General features: G+C 39.8%; 1 protein-coding gene across 1 annotated transcript in view; it reads left to right on the top strand.

Annotated features, from left to right (window-relative positions):
• LOC117521277 (cathepsin Z) overlaps positions 1–12,249 on the top strand; it is a 45,771-nt gene extending 33,522 nt beyond the window's left edge. Inside the window, exons 2-7 of the mRNA XM_034182603.1 lie at positions 1,732–1,886; positions 2,359–2,522; positions 2,727–2,906; positions 6,075–6,225; positions 7,426–7,591; positions 12,118–12,249. Coding sequence (XP_034038494.1) covers positions 1,732–1,886; positions 2,359–2,522; positions 2,727–2,906; positions 6,075–6,225; positions 7,426–7,591; positions 12,118–12,234 — 933 coding nt within the window. The 3' untranslated portion in view covers positions 12,235–12,249. The remainder of the gene's footprint in view (positions 1–1,731; positions 1,887–2,358; positions 2,523–2,726; positions 2,907–6,074; positions 6,226–7,425; positions 7,592–12,117) is intronic.
• The last annotated feature ends 7,855 nt before the right edge of the window (positions 12,250–20,104 follow it).

Here is a 20,104-nt window from a genome sequence, read left to right as displayed (position 1 = left end):
TTACTAAATTCTGAAAGTTAGAAAAGGAAATCAGAAAAGCTACCTGGGACCTCAGAAAGCCCATCTGCAATTATTGCTTGATCTCCAAAATCAGTCTATGCAAGCGAAATTATATTCAGTATGAGTGTTGTTATTAGTGCCGCTTCGAAAATTAAATTCATGATAAGTAATTTATCCTAAACTTATGATCTGTTGTTTTTTCAAACATGCAAAAACAAATCTTGAGAAAAAAAAATACAGTATGCAAGAGTTAATAAATATTAAGAGCCTGTTCTTTCAGATTTATGAATACATTTTCCCACAGTTCTTTCAGATTTATGAATACATTTTCCCACATTGCAGTTGTTTTTTTTAATGAAAACTCAACCTATCATTCTTTTTGAGTTCTACGCATGTGGTGATACCTTATTTACACCAGGATGTTAATAAAATCAATGCTGGCTATTCTCAGAATAAAGTACTTATATCCACAGTTTCAAATTACATAAGTCAAATGGTGTCCACTTTATGGTCTTCTCAAAACATTAAAATTACTGTTCTGAATGCTCAGAATGCATCTGAGTTTATCTAGAAACCGTTGGCTTCTGGGAGCCTAAAGCGGCCCCCCAGACCCCCAGGCTATGGGCTTCGGCCCTGCGGGCCTCGCAGTTTGTCCCCCCAATTTCTACTTCTAAATTGCACCCTTGATCCGAATTTGGATCAAGATTTCAGTTTATTTTCAGTACTTTAACATTTCCCATAATCCCCTGGCGGCCCTCTGCACTTCCCAGAATGCACCGTGGCGCCAGCAGAGTTCTGGCATCTTACAGCGCATGTAAACAATGGCTAGCGAGGATGTGGATGGCATTGATCCAGCGAGTTCACGGCCAATGATGATGATGGACACGTTCTCCCAAGTTGAAAGAGTTATCTAGAGGACGTGTAGCACCTGTGATGGACTTCTGCTGTGCCCCGATGTTGTCTTGTTGTCCATACTTCATGAGGTTTGTTTACATTGTGTCCTGAACTGGAACTCTGCTGAAACTGACCTCTTGCATGAGTCACAGACTGCGAGACAGTGAGAGATTCACAACTACGAAACAGCAAATAGCCCTTGAAGGATTACGTCAAACCTACTTCATGGATTCTCACCAAATTTACACCACAGATGCATATTAGGGCATTGAAGACTCCACTGAATTTTGGAGGTGACCCAGTTAATTAATTTGACTCAACACGGGAAACCTCACCCGGCCTCAATTCTGTGGGTGGTGGTGCATGGCCGTTCTTAGTTGGTGGAGCGATTTGTCTGGTTGATTCTGATAACGAACGAGACTCCACTATGCTAGCTAGTTACATGGCCCCGTGCAGTCGGCATCAACTTCCTGGAGGGACAAGTGACATTCACCGACACGAGACTAACAACATTGGCAATTGTGACAGTAGTGAATAAAAAAGCAGTCATCCAGTCATATTGTTTAAGCATGTAGCAAACCATATTGTTTGGTACCCGTGACTGTTGACACGGAAGTGCTACAGGCTTTCCCAGACATGCGCATTCGTAACCGCAAGATGGTTTATAGCTTTCAATACTAAGCTTAAAAAAACTTTCATGACATTTTGTAGACTTAGCACTGTCACAGTAAATTAATCAGCACTTTCACACTGTCATAATTGTCTTTGCCGTTAAAACGTTCTGTGGAATGTATTTTATTTGCACTCTCCATACTGTAGGGTGTTGTTGTGTAAAAGGGCGCTAGGGGTCGCTGCCTGCGCTGCTCAGAGGAGGAGAGCCAACATGGCGGCTTCAGTGGCGCTGCTGTTCTTCTGTTTCACTCCGCTGGTTTTGCTGCGCTTCAGCTGCTGTCTGAGACATGTTACAAAGACAGCAGACCGCAGTCTGTGAGGTGAGGAGACATAAAATAACAGATTTAAAGAACATTTCACGAAAGGATTGAGGCTTTGCATGGCATCACTTTTCCTGTTCATCCCCCCCCCCCCCCCCCCGAAAATATCAAAAAGACAAATCCTACTTCCAGCTTTGCTCTGATTTATGTTTCTTTCACTGGGTTTTATAAACTGTTCAATTGTGACAGGTATGTTTAATTGTTTTATTGCACCTTTTGTCACGCTTAATTGATTAATTTGGTAATAATTAACATATTCTTCAATAATGTAGATAACACTGAGCTAATACTGTAACACCAACAATACAAGTACATTCCCAAGTGTTACTGAACAGCATTTCTTTTATATAATACTACATGTGTGTAATACATATTGCTGTGTAATACTTTATTATTACAGTATTGTTGTCGTACTGATTTTTTCAGTGCCTTTTCACAAGTGTCACATTTGAGGTTCATTGTCTTCGTTTAGAACTCAGGCCCGACCACATGAGTACATGAAGGTGTCAGATCTTCCTTTATCCTGGGACTGGAGGAACATCGATGGAAAGAATTATGTGAGCGTCACACGGAACCAACACATCCCACAGTACTGTGGGTCCTGCTGGGCCATGGGAGCCACCAGTGCGCTCGCTGGTAACTATGGCGACAGAGGGATGGGAGGAGGGAAGTAAAATTAAGGATGGAAGATGGGAAAATGGATTTGTGCTTGAAAGCTTGACAGTAGTGGACATGCATGTCAGTTGTGACCTTTTAACTGCTGTGATGTTGTGAATGTAATATATTAACATGTTGAATATGATAAACAAAACATAACTGATTGTTACTCTTTTCTCCAAGACCGTATCAACATAAAGCGTAGAGGCGCATGGCCATCAGCCTACCTGTCAGTCCAGAATGTCATCGACTGTGGGAGGGCAGGCTTTTGTTTTGGAGGAGATCACCTGAAAGTCTATGCCTACGCACACGAGAGAGGCATTCCTGATGAAACCTGCAACAACTACCAAGCTAAAAACCAAAGTAAAGGAAACAACACTTACAGATTACAGATGACTGTTGTGTGAACTTGATCTGTTTTTAGGAAAGCTTAACAGTTAATTAACTCTGGAGTTATATTGTTAACTGAGGGCTGCAGGTGATAGTCATCTATTTTGAAGAAGTTACATTTTCGAGGGGGGGGGGGTTCAATATAGGGTAAAAATACAGTAGTGTTCAGAATAATAGTAGTGCTATGTGACTAAAAGATTAATCCAGGTTTTCAATTTTGTGGAACAAACAGGTGTGAATCAGGTGTCCCCTATTTAAGGATGAAGCCAGCACCTGTTGAACATGCTTTTCTCTTTGAAAGCCTAAGGAAAATGGGACGTTCAAGACATTGTTCAGAAGAACAGCGTAGTTTGATTAAAAAGTTGATTGGAGAGGGGAAAACTTATACACAGGTGCAAAAAATTATAGGCTGTTCATCTACAATGATCTCCAATGCTTTAAAATGGACAAAAAAACAGAGACGCGTGGAAGAAAATGGAAAACAACCATCAAAATGGATAGAAGAATAACCAGAATGGCAAAGACTCACCCATTGATCAGCTCCAGGATGATCAAAGACAGTTTGGAGTTACCTGTAAGTGCTGTGACAGTTAGAAGATGCCTGTGTGAAGCTAATTTATTTGCAAGAAAGTTCTTCTGTTAAATAAAAGACATGTGCAGAAGAGGTTACAATTTGCCAAAGAACACATCAACTGGCCTAAAGAGAAATGGAGGAATATTTTGTGGACTGATGAGACTAAAACTGTTCTTTTTGGGTCCAAGGGCCGCAGACAGTTTGTGAGACCACCCCTAAACTCTGAATTCAAGCCACAATTCACAGTGAAGACAGTGAAGCATGGTGGTGCAAGCATCATGATATGGGCATGTTTCTCCTACTATGGTGTTGGGCCTATATATCGCATACCAGGTATCATGGATCAGTTTGGATATGTCATAATACTTGAAGAGGTCATGTTGCCTTATGCTGAAGAGGACATGCCCTTGAAATGGGTGTTTCAACAAGACAATGACCCCAAGCACACTACTAAACGAGCAAATTCTTGGTTCCAAACCAACAAAATTAATGTTTTGGAATGGCCTGCCCAATCCCCGGACCTAAATCCAATTGAGAACTTGTGGGGTGACATCAAAAAAGCTGTTTCTGAAGCAAAACCAAGAAATGTGAATGAGTTGTGGAATGTTGTTAAAGAATTTTGGAGTGGAATAACAGCTGAAAGGTGCCACAAGTTGGTTGTCTCCATGCCTCCCAGATGTGAAGAAATCATGAAAAACTGTGGTTATACAAGTAAATACTAGTTTAGTGATTCACAGGATTGCTAAAAAAGCAGTTTGAACATAATAGTCTTGAGTTTGTAGCGTCAACAGCAGATGCTACTATTATTGTGAACACCCCCTTTTCTACTTTTTTTTAATAATAGCCCAATTTCATAACCTTAAGAGTGTGCATATCATGAATGCTTGGTCTTGTTGGATTTGTGTGAATCTACTGAATCTACTGGTACCTTGTTTCCCATGTAACAATAAGAAATATACTCAAAACCTGGATTCATTTTTTTAGTCACATAGCACTACTATTATTCTGAACACTACTGTATCCTAAAATTTACTGCTTTAAGATATTCTGATTTTACAAATTTTTTAACGTACTGTTCACCACTGACAAATAATAAAATTATTATTATTAAAAATGATAAATAATAACAACAACAACTTAAGATCCATGAGAACCATTCAAAAAATAAAAACACCAAATACAATTATGTCATAAAAACATATACTGCTAAACTCAAATAAAATAAGGTAACACAAACTAAATGTGATTAGCAGAAACTAAATATGAATGACACTCTATGACTGCTGGGATAGGGTCCAGCCCCCCTGCGACTCTTAAATGGACTAAGAGGTTGAAGATGAGTGTGTGTGTGTGTGTGTGTGTGTGTGTGTGTGTGTGTGTGTGTGTGTGTGTGTGTGTGTGTGTGTGTGTGTGTGTGTGTGTGTGTGTGTGTGTGTGTGTGTGTGTGTGTGTGAATTTATTCAGCACACACAGACTCAAAATAGCAAAGAAAACAATTTAACAACATACCCGTGTGCCTGAAAGGGTGTAGGCAGAAGCAAAAGCTTATAAACACCCACCCGTTTAACCACAAAAATAAAAATGTATACAGACGTATATAAAAATATACGTATACCCATGATAACAAATACAAAATATAAATTAATCACAGAACTAAAATTTCAAAACGCAAACACACAAACAGCAGTGCTCCATGCACAAGCCCACAACAAAATCGTAAACCTAATTCATCATGCTATAACAAGTAATTAAATAATACTTGTATGTTTAAAAGTTACCTTTAAAAAAAAACTGGCATTTAAAAATAGTGCAATATATGCAAAGGTTCGACAACCTGCCAATTTCTTCTTAACGCCGAGTACACAAAGTATTCCTGTATCCTGAGACTGCAACATACACATGATGACATGCAGGGTTTAATTATTTCAGTGAGGTCATCATGTGCACAGCTTTTCAGTATTTTATATCAACAAGATCTGCTTTCACAGTCACAGGGAGCCACTGAAAAGAGGTCATGTTCAGATTTCCTCAATTCTACTCAACATTGTAGCTGTCATATTCTGAATCATCTGAAGGCATCTCGTGCCGTTTTGCTACAAACCAGGGAATTATTCTAGAGGACACAAAAGCATTAATCCATGTCTGTGCTTCATCCACAGACAGGATCAGCCTAAACATTAAGGCACCTTGACACATGCAGGTCAAAAGACAATAATCACACCAAGAATTTGAACTGATTAATCAGTCATCTAGTGACTGTGTAAAGATTATAATAAAGATGTCTCTTTCTAAATCTAACTTTTGTGTTCATGAACAATTCAGATTTCAGGCAATTCTTAAAATAAAAAAGGAATAATGTGATCAATGCTGGACACATATGTCACATTTTTTTGTGAAAATAAAACTTTCATGACCACAAGAAGTCATGTTTTTAAGTGGAAAAATACAATACACATAAGTTGCTGCATTAGAATGTAGTTTGATTTCATGGAAAATGTGTGGATTTGAATGTTAAAGTCATTAGTTCAGTGTAACACATTGAATTGTGTGAATTTGATGGTCTGCAGAGTGCGAGCTGTTTAACCAGTGTGGCACCTGCTCCTTCTTTCATTCGTGTGTGGTTGTTAAAAACTACACAGTGTGGAAAGTGGGTGACTACGGAGAAGTTTCTGGAAGAGACCAGATGAAAGCTGAAATTTACACCAGTGGGCCCATCAGGTTAGTCATGTAACCAAAGTTAATTAAATATCCCAATACATGGTAGCAAAGGCTCTGGTCTGAAGGGGTCTTCATCATGTGTATATATATATATATATATATATATATATATATATATATATATATATATATATATATGAAAATCATGTGTGGCTTTGACATCTTTATATTCCTTGTATGTACAGGTCAAAGCCATTTGCTTTTCCAACATGCAGTTTATACAAATTCCACAATGTTTCTACACGTGATGCCTGTTATGTGTCGGACGCAGCTCGGAGAACCGACCAGCGTTTGAAGAACCCAGTATGAAATAAGCAGAGCACGGTACAAAGGCTAACTGAATTTAATACATAACAGTGATACAAAAAATAACAAAAGAAAGTGCGGTCTGGCGTGGTGCGCTCCCAGCAGCGCTAACGGTCCGGAGCCAGAAGCTGTTCGGACCCAAGGACCCCGCCGACACCCCCCAGGTGGCCGCAACAAACCGAGTCTGTGAAAGAAGGAACCATTATGTGAGTCCACACTCTACACACAGAGAGAACACTTAAAGGTGTACAAACAGCAAACACTTCCTGGCTTGATTACTAATCAGCTTCCCAACCTGCAGACATGGAACATCCAGTTCACAAAACTCCACTGCAGTGGAAGCCGATACATGACTAACATACAGCTCAATATAAAAAGGTGTGAGGGACACCACATTTACTGACTGTATAAATGTTAGTCACAAAATCTAACGTACCTCAGGAAGTGTGCTGACGAGCGTGAGACCTCACCCCCTCCTCTTTCACAGACCGTGCATCAAACCCTGGACGTTCTCTGCATCCACTGATGATGAGATGGCTCCCGAGACGACGATCTCACCCGTCTGGTCACAAGGTCGAGTCTCTGGCAAATACACACTGTATACTCCAGTCTTAAATGCCACCATGTTCCAATCCATATAGATGCACCTCAGCTGTGAGTCCTGACGAGCCGCAGGTGATCAGGGTGAGGTCCTGATAACCTCAGCAACACAGCCACTCAGTCCCAAATGCAAGCCACCTGGAAGGAAAAACAAAAGACAGAAACAAAAAGGCAGCCAGGCCCCCCAGCCATACAACAATGCCCAAAGAAATATTTTTAAAAAGCAAAATTAGGTAAAATTGAAAGTGTTTTTCTACAGGGCAGCCAGTTTAAAACATGCTCTGTGATTTCCAGCTGTGCCCTGATGGCCACAGCAGGCCTGGAGCAGTACTCAGGAGGAATCTTCTCGGAGTTTCACCCCATCTCTCTGCCCAATCACATTGTGTCTGTGGCTGGTTGGGGTGTCACCCAGGATGGGACTGAATACTGGATTGTCAGGAACTCCTGGGGAGAGTTTTGGGTTTGTACCCTTCTCTGCACATTTCCTTACACCACTCTACAAAACTACCAGTGTTAATTTAACCCTGAAAACAGTGGACAAATATAGACATTTCTTGTGTTAAATTAACACTGTCAGTAAAAAGCATAGCACAATGTGTTAAATCTGCCTACAGCAGCTTGTACTCAAAAGTAAAGGCACCTTGACACATATTTGATCCACGCACTGGTACGCAATATGGCGTGCCAATGAGTAAACCCATCATAAACTGTTGTAAACTGTGCGTGGCTGCCAGTGCGCAAATAAAATTTTGAAACGTTCAAAATTTGTGGAACGCGTTAATTTCATGCCACTTGCATGAACATTGCTCAACCTATTTGAAAACACTGCGTGTCATTGCGCGCAGGAGATCTGAACCTGAAATTAGATTATGAAGAGATGCTACATCTATAATAAACATAACTTTACAGATACGTTATCTAACTCATAAGAAGGAATGAAAATGCAATTGTTTTACCAATCCATTACAATATATATTATAAATAATTACCTTTGAGACAAGATTCCAAATGCATTCTCCACCACACGATGCGCACGAGACAACCTGTAGCTGTAGATAATTTCTCTGCGATTCTGGGAGCGATGAGAGAATGGTTTCATCAGCCAAGTTCTGAGAGCAAATGTGTCATCGGCTATGAAATGATTATTTTATATAGCGTGGGGTCAAGTGGGACAAAGCAGGATGCATTGGCACGACGAATTGCGGGGCAGTGCGGGGATCAAATTTGTGCAAGTGTCAAAGTGCCTTAAGTAAAGGTGTGAAACAGAGAGAGAGAAACCACCAAGACACCATCACAACTTTGTGCTTAAAGTTTTACCTGTTCCATCTCTTGCCACAACACTTGAATTAAACTGTTATTATATTCTAGTACTAGGTAATAGTACCCATAGGCATGAAGACCGTAATGGCTACAGCAATTTGACCCCAGTGACCTTGACCTTCTAGCTGACCTTGCCGGGGCAGTTCTAGAATCCACCTAAATGTGTGCCATGTTTGGTCCAATATGGTTGAAAACATATTTCTTGATCTTTGTCAAGATGAATTGTTTAAGAGCAATTTCAGGCCAACCTTCAATCAGCAAAAGCACCTTTAGAGGAGTCAACCAACAAACAGACATGACCTTGACCCTTATCATTGATCTTTGGCAAATTTGACCTTGCTGGGCCAATGTGCACCCCCATATATGTGCAAAGATCACTGAAAATTGATTATGAAACATGAAAAATTTTGATCTTTGACCCAATGACTTGAATCCCAATGACTGACCTTTATTAACTTGAGTTTTCACCTGGGCCATTCCAGAACCCATCTACATACATACACAAGGTTTGATTGACATTGGAGTGGGGAAAAAAAAATAATTATAACTGAACTACCTTTATCTTTGAAAGAATACAACATTTTAGGGCAATTCTCTGGTCAACCTACAGTGGATCCGGAAAGCATTCACAGTGCATGACTTTTTACACATTTTTTTTATGTTACAGCCTTATTCCAAAAGGGATAAAATTCATTTTTCCCCCTCAAAATTCTACTCACAACATCCCATAATAACAACATGAAAAAAGGTTGTTTTTTTTTTTAGATTTTTGCAAACTTATTAAAAATGTAAAAAAAACCCCAAAAAAAAACAAGAAATCACATATTAGTATTCACAGCCAGGAAGCTCCAAATTGAGCTCATCCTCTTTCCACTGATCATCCTTAAGATGTTTCTGCAGCTTACTTGGAGTCCACCTGGGGTAAATTCAGTTGATTGGATATGATTTGGAAAGACACACACCTGTCTACATATAAGGTCCCACAGTTGACAGTGCATGTCAGAGCACAAACCAAGAAAGAAGTCAAAGGAACTGTCTGTAGACCTCTGAGACACGATTGTCTCAAGGCACAAATCTGGGGAAGAGTACAGAAACATTTCTGCTGTTTTGAAGGTCCCAATGAGCACAGTGGCCTCCATCATCTGTAAATGGAAGAAGCTGGGATCCACCAGGACTCTTCCTAGAGCTGGAAACCCATCTGAACTGAGGGATCAGGGGAGAAGGGCCTTAGTCAGGGAGGTGACCAAGAACCTGATGGTCACTCAGTCAGAGCTCCAGCATAGTATAATTATGCATTATCCAAATACTTACATTTACATGTCATCATCCCCTATTAAAGCTGATAGTCTCTGAGATTGTATTTATTATTTGCATTCAAGTGTGTTGTGACACACAGCTGAAAATGACGTTTGTTAATGTCCAAACTGAAATGATCTCCACTTTTCACATGTCCTATTGTATTCTTTTGAACTAGTGTGTGTGTGTGTGTGTGTGTTTTCTCTATGTGCCATTCCCTTGTACTATCTTTGGGTGTGTGCTTTTTGTTTTTCAGTTTGTCTGCTCTGTCAGTCCTGTTTTCATGTCCATGACATCCGTGTGTACTCCCTTTGGCTCTACGTCTTGTTCCTGCACTTTTTCATATTTGGATATCATTTCATTTTCACATTACCTCTCTGTGTTCCGTGCCTGTTTTTGGGTTCAATTACTGCATTCTTTATAAGAGAATACGGTGACCAGCAGTGAACACAGCAGGCGCAGTTCCAACTCCAGAGTTTGAGGTGGTAGAAGGTCAGCCTGCCTCCTCTGACCCTGCTTCAGTTCTTGTTTCTTCTAAGGTGGCTGTGGGTAGGTGCACCTCCAGCTCCAGCTCCAGAATCATAGTTGCTGAAGGCTGACGTGCATAATCATCAGCTTCTCTTCTGGTCTGCAAGGCAGGTCAGTCTTGTAGACACCCAACCAACATCCAGATGCATGGGCGCAATTTGGTGGGGGATAGGGGGACATGTCTCCCCCACTTTTTCAACCAGGGGGGACAGAATATGGTATGTCCCCCCACCTTCTGACATATATGTGTGTACTTGAAACATGCTATGCCAGTCTTACGTGCAAACCATGTCAGTCTTATGTGCAAACCATGTCAGAATAGTATCTTTGTTTCTGCAAGTTTGTATTTTTAGCAGCATTGACTTGTTTACAACACCTGTTTCTTGCTTGTCACATTCGGAATTTTCTGGGACTGCATTTGCCCAGATTACCAAAAATAGTTGCCTCTAGGGACTAGTGTCTACACATAAGTATCAATGGACCATATGCTAATTTACTAAATTCTGAAAGTTAGAAAAGGAAATCAGAAAAGCTATCTGGGACCTCAGAAAGCCCATCTGCAATTATTGCTTGATCTCCAAAATCAGTCTATGCCAGTGAAATTATGTTCAGTATGAGTGTTGTCATTAGTAGTGCAGGGGTGGTGGCCAAGTGGTTAATGCACTTGGTTTCAGTGCAGAAGGTTCCGGGTTCAAATCCCACCCCTGCCACATTTCTCCATGTAATGTGGAGTTGCGTCAGGAAGGGCATCCGGCGTAAAACCTGTGCTAATTCAACATGCAGATCCACCTTGGATTTGCTGTGGCGACCCCGAGTGCAAACAAGGGAGCAGCCGAAGGGACTCACCTTATGAGTGTTGTCATTAGTGCCACTTCGAAAATTAAATTCATGATAAGTAATTTATCCTAAACTTATGATCTGTTGTTTTTTTCAAACTTATGCAAAAACAAATCTTGAGAAAAAAAATACAGTATGCGATAGATAATAATTATTAAGAGCCTGTTCTTTCATATTTATGAATACATTTTACCACATTGCAGTTGTTTTTTTTAATGAAAACTCAACCTATCGTTCTTTTTGAGTTCTACACGTGGTGATACCTTATTTACACCAGGATGTTAAAATCAATGCAGGCTATTCTCAGAATAAAGTACTTATATCCACAGTTTCAAATTGCATACGTCAAATGGTGTCCACTTTATGGTCTTCTCAAAACATTAAAATTACTGTTCTGGATGCCCAGAATGCATCTGAGCTTATCTGGAAACCGTTGGCTTCTGGGGGCCTAAAGCGACCCCCAGACCCCCGGCCTATGGGCTTCGGCCTTGCGGGCCTCGCACTTTGCCCCCCCATTTCTAGTTCTAAATTGCGCCCTTTTCCAGATGGCCGTGTAGTGCTCTGGATACCTGGACGTCCTGCAGATGTCTTTGCTCTGCTGTGACTGCTCAGCAGCGCCCTGGATGCTTTGGCCCCATTGCAGCCTCCAGACCATTCTTTAGATGTCACGGCCCTGTTGCACAACCCTGTTCTGGACCCCGGCCACCCTCCAGATGTCTCACCCTCCCTTCAAACTGTTTGGACCCTGCTGTGGCTGACCGGCTATTCTCCACATGTTCAGTTCATGCCCAGACCTCCCAATAACATCCAGAGGTCTCAGCCTCTTTGGATGTCCAGTTCCTGCTGTAGCCTCAGAGCCTTCTTTTTCTGTTCATCTGCTGCTGTCCCTCCTGTTTTCGTGTCCGTAACATCCCTATCTACTCATGTGCTCCATTGCCCTACGTCTTCATTGTGCTCCTTGCAGAATAAATAACAACTGTTTTTTTATTATTATTGTTTTTCTAGGGAGAACATGGATGGGCACGAATAGTCACCAGTTCCTATAAAGAAGGAAAAGGCACTTGGTTTAATCTGGGTATTGAGAAAAACTGTGCATATGGGGATCCTATTGTAAATGCCTAATTAAAAGAGTTTGAACTGAATCGTTATCCTCTGATAATTTGGCTGTAAAGAAAGCGTGATGTGTTCAGTAAACCTGTGATGAATAGATGTATTTTATTTTTTATTTATTTTTTATTCTATTTTAATAAAACACATTTGGAAAAGGGCCAAATTTCAACACTTTTATACGTAACTGTTGAATCGAGGCAGCTATTTAAAAGTATGCTGGTGCAACATCTTTAGATGTAAAACATGTAAGATCAGTAAGCTAAAACAAGGCACCAGGTGTGTTAAAAACATTAATGTTTGCAGCAAAAATGTGCCACAGAAATTGAAGTGATAATTCCCCCAAAAATGAATAAAATAAATAAATAAATCATTAAATATGGAGTCCATGTGCTTGTTGCTTTAAGAGTGATTCTTTAACTACGGGCACTGTTGGCCTTGTAAATGTAATTTCCACCACACCATTGCCGTACAATATAAAGCGCCTTGGGGCAACTTTTTGTTGTGATTTGGCGCTATATACATGTGCTCTGATGTCACTGTTTATCTCCATAGAAACTACCCCAGCAATCTTTCATACAAACTGTTTAGGGACATTACAGTGTTGTGGTGGAAATTACGGCAATAGTGTGGGACAACTACATTTTGTTTTTAAAAAAATCACAACAGTTGTATGACATTGAATATCCCAATTATGTTTTGATTATTTTACTGATATTTTATTCAGAGATATTTTAAAACAGAAAAAACGTTTCTTTACCATTCATTTTTATCATTAAAGATCAAAAGTCTGGGTGTGGGACAAGCACAAAATGGCAATATTTGCATATAATGATGCTGAAAAAAGGTGAAAAAGTCATCATAGACTACTAGAACAAATGTCTTAACACACTTTCATTGTAAAGATAACTATAAAAGTGTGAAATTTCCCCTTTTTTCTGTTTTTCATACAATATGATCAAAGGACATAAGTGCCCGTAGTCTAAGAATCACCCTTAAATGAAATGAGATGCTGCATGCCCCTCCCATTAGTGTAGAGGTATCGCCACATTTGTGCCATAGACAATGTGGGTGTGGCCCACAGTGGGCGTCTCTCACAGATCATGAAGGAGTTCAGATGTGAGCGTTTGTTGCACACGTCACAGAAGACTGAAACGCCTTGTTTGAGGCGTAAATTTTACGCGTGTACTTGCAGATAACTGAGCTTTGATTCCAAACTGTGTGCATGGCCAGTCATAGAATTGTGGTACTTTGAGAATGTGAAACCCCAATATGATCCTTTAAAATGCTAAATGTCTTAAACTTGGATTTGGTTGTATTTTAGAAAGAACTGCTTTCTGACAATTATATATGCTATTCTGACAGTCTGGCAGCTTTGCTTATCAAGTTAAAAAAACAGATTTGATATTAGGCTTAAACAAAAAGGGGACTCGGAGAGCACACATCAACACTACACACTGACACCACAGTGCTCTGTTGATGTTTCTGTTGACATTTCTGACTCGTGATTTGATACTGATCTTTGTTCCCCATCACTCAGTTTTGATTGCTTCCCTTTTATCCTGATATTTGGTCATGATTGTTGACCTGTGATCTTGATCACTGGGCGTTCATTCTTAACTTTGATCCTAAAAAATCTTATTTGATTATTAGATTTGATTCCAGTTGGTGAACATTGATTCTGATCACTCATCTTGGATCTTGAGTCGTGCTTTAGGTTGCTGAACTTTGATCCTGAGCAGTCATTTTTGTTCTTGAGCTTTGATTTATTTATAACCTTTGATCCTGAGTTTTGATTCACTACATTTTATTTCTGACCTTTTATCCTGACCTTTGGTCCTTAGCTTTGATTCCAGTTGGTGAACATTGATCCAGATCACCCATCTTTGTTTTCACCTGTTTGCATATACAGTAGTGTTCAGAATAATAGTAGTGCTATGTGACTGAAAAGATTAATCCAGGTTTTGAGTATATTTCTTATACTCAAAACTTGGATTAACCTTTTTAGTCACATAGCACTACTATTATTCTGAACACTACTGTATAGTGATGGTATATGTCAAAACTGGCAGAACCATATATATATATATATATATATATATATATATATATATATATATATATATATATATATATGCAATTTAATCTTGCAAGACAGATGACATATAGTGTGTGGTTGAACGTGGTGTGCATGTGTGACATTCACTTGCCCTTCTTGAACAGCCTGTAATGTTTTATTCAAAGCTAACATACAATTTCTATTAAGAAGGGCTGAACACCAAAACAACATAGAGACGGACAAGAACAAAAGGCGAGTGGTGACAGTAATAAGAGTGAAGTGATGTAATATGTGTATCATCAAAGAGGCGGAACACCCACAGTGTGTTGCCGTTTGTCCTGGCACAGACACATAAACAGTGACAGTAAAAGTCTGTTGTCACCCATCTTTGATACTGGGTTTTGATGCAGATTGATGAATGTTGATCCTGAAAATGTATCTTTGATCCTGATAAATGAGCTTTGATTCTAACCTTTGATCAAGAACACTAATTTTTGAAGCTGGGCTTTGATTCAGTTTCATGAATGTTGATCATGATAACTGAGGTTTGATGCTAACCTTGGATCTCGGACACTGATTTTTTTTTTATCCTGGACTTTGATGCAGATTGATGAATGTTGATCCTGAAAATTTGTCTTTGACCCTGAACGTTGGTTCAGATTAATCTTGAAAATGTAGCTTTGATCCTGATAACTGAGTTTTGATTCTAATCTTTAATCCAGAACAGAAATTTTTGATGCTGGACTTTGATTGAGATTGATTAATTTTGATCCTGATAAGTGACCTCTGATTCTTACCTTTGATCCAGAATACTCATTTTTGATGTTGGGTTTTGTTTGAGATTGATAAATGTTGATCCTTATCATGCATCTTGGTCCTGATCATTGATCGGGAATCTTTCAACCTCACTCAGGAGGTTGAAAGATTTTCAATATCTGTTTTCCATCAGATATTGTGTCGTACAAATATGGAATGATAAAACAAATGTAACAGAGAGCTCATCATCATTGCAAACTTTTGAAAGAAAACTGCCTTTACATTTAATTCATGAAGCTTAGTTTTGTTTTTTAAGTCTTAAATTTGTTTTTTTTTTTTTTTTTTGGTCATTTTTTTTTATTTGTATGTATGCATAACACTTTTGACTTTCTCAAAGTCAGAATGCAAGCTTGAGCAGAAAGCTGCCAGTCACTGGTACTGGTACATTCCAATCTAATGGCTGCACTTACATAAGAAACATAACAACAGTTACATAAGAAAAGGTGGCCTAATGAGTTGTAAATGACCCCAGCAGTGCCATTTTGCCATTTGGCACCCTCCGGTCAGAATAGGAGGTGGGAGAAAAGGCTGGGTTTGCGAGTGTTAATCAGAGTCCACACTAAAATTTAACCAAATCTTCCCTTACCAGCCTCTGCACTAAAATCCATTTGAGATATCCTGCTGAAAGAAACACACATATCTTCAACCACTAAGGGTCATGGGGGGCTGGAGCCTAATCCAGCAGTCATGAGGGTGTGAGGCGGGGTACAACCTGTGACAGGATGCCAGTCTGTCACAGGGCCACATATAGACAAACAAACACAGTCACACCTACAGACAATTTAAAGTTTCCAATCCACCTAACCTGCATGTCTTTGGATGTGGGAGGAAGCCGGAGCACCCGGAGGGAACCCAGCAAACACGGGGAGAAGATGCAAACTCCACACAGAAAGACCATGGGTGGGAATCAATCCCATGACTTTCTTGCTGTGAGGGAACAGTGCTAACCACTGATCCACCGTGTTGCCCTGCTGGAAGAAACAGACATAATTAATTAAAAGCAAATCCTCTTCTCTCTGCAGACTCTGTGAGCACCATCTGCAGGATGTCTGTATCTCCACCCTCTCAGATCAACAGGGAAACCAAAATGCCTTTTCTCTTAAATCATTCTGGAATATGTTCCTCCCTTTCTATTGCACTGGTTGACTCTGCATTGCTGATGATGTTTCATTTGGGTGTGTCGAATCACACAGTGACGATTCGTCATCAAACTACAAGGGTGCTGCCAGACTTGAAAAATTCCTCCTGTTCATTTCCAGTCGACAGAACCATCGCGTGACTTGTACGAACCGTCCAGTTGAACGGGTTGCACTACTCTGAGTTGTCATTTCAATTCTTTCATCTAATTCCTGTCTCATAATGAACACTCAGTCCGCACTTTCTTTCAGCAGCTTTCTGGTGATTATGGTTCTGCTGTTAATAAGTTAATCTCTGTTGTCCCATATAGTCGCCCCTCAGCTCCATCTGTCATTTGGCTGATCGCTGATCAGAGATGCGTTTATTTAAAGTTTGTTTCCCATGGGTGTGTTTCTGCACTTGTGAAAATTCTATCTTAATCTGTTCCCGTCCAACCGTAACTCGACACCCTCATACCAAAACCCAACCTTTAAACCAGAGCATTCCAGTCTTTGTTGGCTCACAATCCAACTTTGACGCATTTTCATGATCCAACCATTTAAGATGTGAACATTTTCTTCTTATCGGCTACATTTTTCAAAGGCAAGTTACTGTCGTGTGTGTGAGGGAACATTTCCGTCTGTCCCTTAAGATTCATATAAGATAAGACTTTATTATCAGAGATCCAAAATTTGTGTTACATATTCAGTAGTTCTGTTACAACACAATACATAAACACACAAATAAGACACAGATATTTCACAAACAAACAATTCATACAACAAAAATTTACTCGCATTGCAGCCTTGATAATGTTATGGATTAAGCTCCTTATTTAGTTTAAGTATCGACTGATGCACAAAAGAATGTTTCAGTCTGACCTTATTAAACCGTGGAACACTGTATCGGCATCCAGGTGGAAGAAGGACATATTCACTGCTCAGAACAAGGTTAGTGTCAGAGGTGATATTTTTTGCCAGACTTATTGTGTTGTTGTGATAAGAGGTCTCATACAGACCCTCTAACAATTTTTGAACAGATTTTTAACAAGTGTTTCAGTCCAGATTTTACAGAAGTGGACAGGCAGCTGTACCACACAGCATTACAATACTGCAGTACCCTGAGAATAACAGAAGTATAAAACAGTAGGAGTATCTGTCGTGTAGCTCCCAGTGATCTTAAACGACAGAGAAAATACATCCTCTGTTTAGTTTTCTTACAGATGTAGTCAATATGATGTTTCCAATATAGAGTGGCATCTATCATTATTCCAAGATATTTATATGAATCCACCTGTTGGATTAATTCATTATTAATGATTGTGGGGTTTACCCTTACTGGTTTTGGATTAAATGCAATTTACTCAGTTTTCTTTGTGTTTATCTCCAGAGCGTTGTTTTTGCTCCATGTGACCACTTTATTAACGCCTTGTTGGTGCACATCAGGACTTTCTGAATCATGTAGTAATGTCAGCAAAACAGTATCGTCGGAGTATTTCAAAACGTACTGATTATTTAAAGTTGAACAGAGATCATCTGTGTATACAGTGAAAAGTATTGCAGAACGATATGCTGTTACGAGATTGTTGGTTTTAACACATTTAATATTTTCTAATGTGAATATAACTCATAAAACTTTTTCAATTCAGTGCCCCTCGAATTAACCCAAAACTAAAACGATTTATGCTGAAATTTAATTGTCCACACAGTTGTTTGATGACAGTTCTGTGATATTTGTGCAGAATCGGTGTAGACCCTGATTTCAACACTTGAGAAGATGAGTTAAGAGTCAGTGTCTGGGTTTGTGAGATTGTTGTGGATCAATACTAAGATCCAGGTTTTCAACAACTTGTACGTTAGAGACATTGACTAATCTCAGCAGTGACATTCTTCTCTCTGGGACCTTAAGACTGAGACGCCTTTGAAAAGCTTGTGGAGTCATGAGATTATTGGACAAAGATGTTTTGCAATGTTGATTCCTTTGGAGGAGAATGAAGGTCCAAGTCTTTTGGGTTCCTGGTGCTTCCAGTCCTACTATATGAGTGTGAAATCAGGACTCTAACAAACAACCTAAGATGATGACTGGATGTCTGACATTCGGTGTCTCCAGAAGATCCTTGGGTACCGCTGGAATGACTTCGTGTCAACTGAATGGTTCCTTAGGGAGGCTGGGATGACGTGTGCTACTTGCATGGTGAGGGAACATCAACTGACACTAACCATGTGGTGGCTTTCCTGAACAAGATTCAACGCACAGATGCCTCAGTGTCGAGGTCCCCAGCAACTACAAGAGGTCAAGGGGATGCCCATGTACCACCTGGCTGTGACATATAGATACCTTCTTTTGGAAGGCAGGGTTGGAACAGTTGCCTGCCTGGGTGGTTCCAGTCAGAACAAAGGTGGTTCTGTGGTTTGGAGCCCAGCACCAGCACATACACCCAAACCTCACTAAATCATCTTCAGACCTAAACAGCCTTAGATGTAAGTGAGAACCAGAACGAAACTCAAAAGGAGACCTTCATTCTTATTTCACAACAGTGACACCCACTAAGATCACAAATCCAACTGCGTCTTTCCCTTTGTTTTTGTTTTTTTTTCCAAATTTCTTTCACATTGCAAGATGTTTATTTTATTCTTGAATATTCTCACCTTATGATGTCACAAGGCTCTGCTGTGCCTCTTTTATAGATGTAATATTTCTCTGTGAGAAATTGTCATGAGTGTTTTCTTACAATTTTGCTGCTGTTCTTACGATAGCAATGATATTTTTTTTTTTTTTTTTACAGGGTTGTCTCTTTAAGATGTATTCACTTAAAGGGTTTGCCAATTTGACTCTTGGGTCTTTCACTTTTCTGGGTTATTTATCCTCTCCTGAGATTCTCGAGTCAACCCTCTTCTTCACAACTTCCTGAAGGAACAGCCTGTTCTGGCTCATTCTGCTCACTTTTAAATTATTCTATTTATCTCCCATTCTGTTTCTTGTTAATTTGGACTTCCTTCTCTTGTTCAGTTCATCATCCTTTCCCATTTCCATAAACTGCATCCACTAGTCCAATATAGACCCTGGGCCTGTTGGTGCTTGTCTCCAGATTCTATAGCATGAAGTAAATGTGAGAGTCTACATACGGCTCCCGCTAGACCAAATGCCAGTCTGATGCAGGTCCCCAAGCAAGGCCAATACCCATTTCCAGCTAGGTGGAGGAAGTTGGCGCACCCGGAGAGAACCCATGCAAATACGGGGAGAACATGCAAACTCCACAGGTGGGAATCGAACCCATTACCTTTTTGCTGTGAGTCAACAGTGCTACCCACTAAGACACTGTGCTGCCCATAAACTAAATACTAATTAATTATGACTAACTAGTAAACTGATAACTAAATACACAACTAAGAAATTACTACACACCAATCAATACACAAGAAATTTTGCAGTATTAAATTGTATATGGTCACACTGACCATCAATGTGACCCATGTGTATATGGACACTATACTACAAACAGTGCAAAAACAATTCTATCACACTGCTAAACCAACTCCATCATAGTGTGAAATCAACTCCATCTTACTGTTAAACTAATACCATTGTGTCAAAGCAACTCTATTGCAGTGCAAAACCAACTTCATCACCAACTGCATCATAGTGTGAAATCAACTCCATCATAGTGTTGAATCAAGTCCATAATAGTGCTCAAGCATCTATCAGGATCAAACCAGCTATATCATAGTGTGAAATCAACTCCATCATAGGGTTTAATCAGCTCCATCATAGTGTGAAATCACTTCCATCGAAGTGTTAAACCAACTCCATCATAGTGTTGAATCAACTCCATAATTGTGCTCAAGTATCTATCAGGATCAAACCAACTGTGTGAAATCAACTTCATCATAGGGT

This window comes from Thalassophryne amazonica, chromosome 12 (assembly GCF_902500255.1).
Source record: "Thalassophryne amazonica chromosome 12, fThaAma1.1, whole genome shotgun sequence".
NCBI classification, from domain to species: Eukaryota; Metazoa; Chordata; class Actinopteri; order Batrachoidiformes; family Batrachoididae; genus Thalassophryne; species Thalassophryne amazonica.
This window is presented reverse-complemented; position numbering and strand designations above follow the sequence as displayed.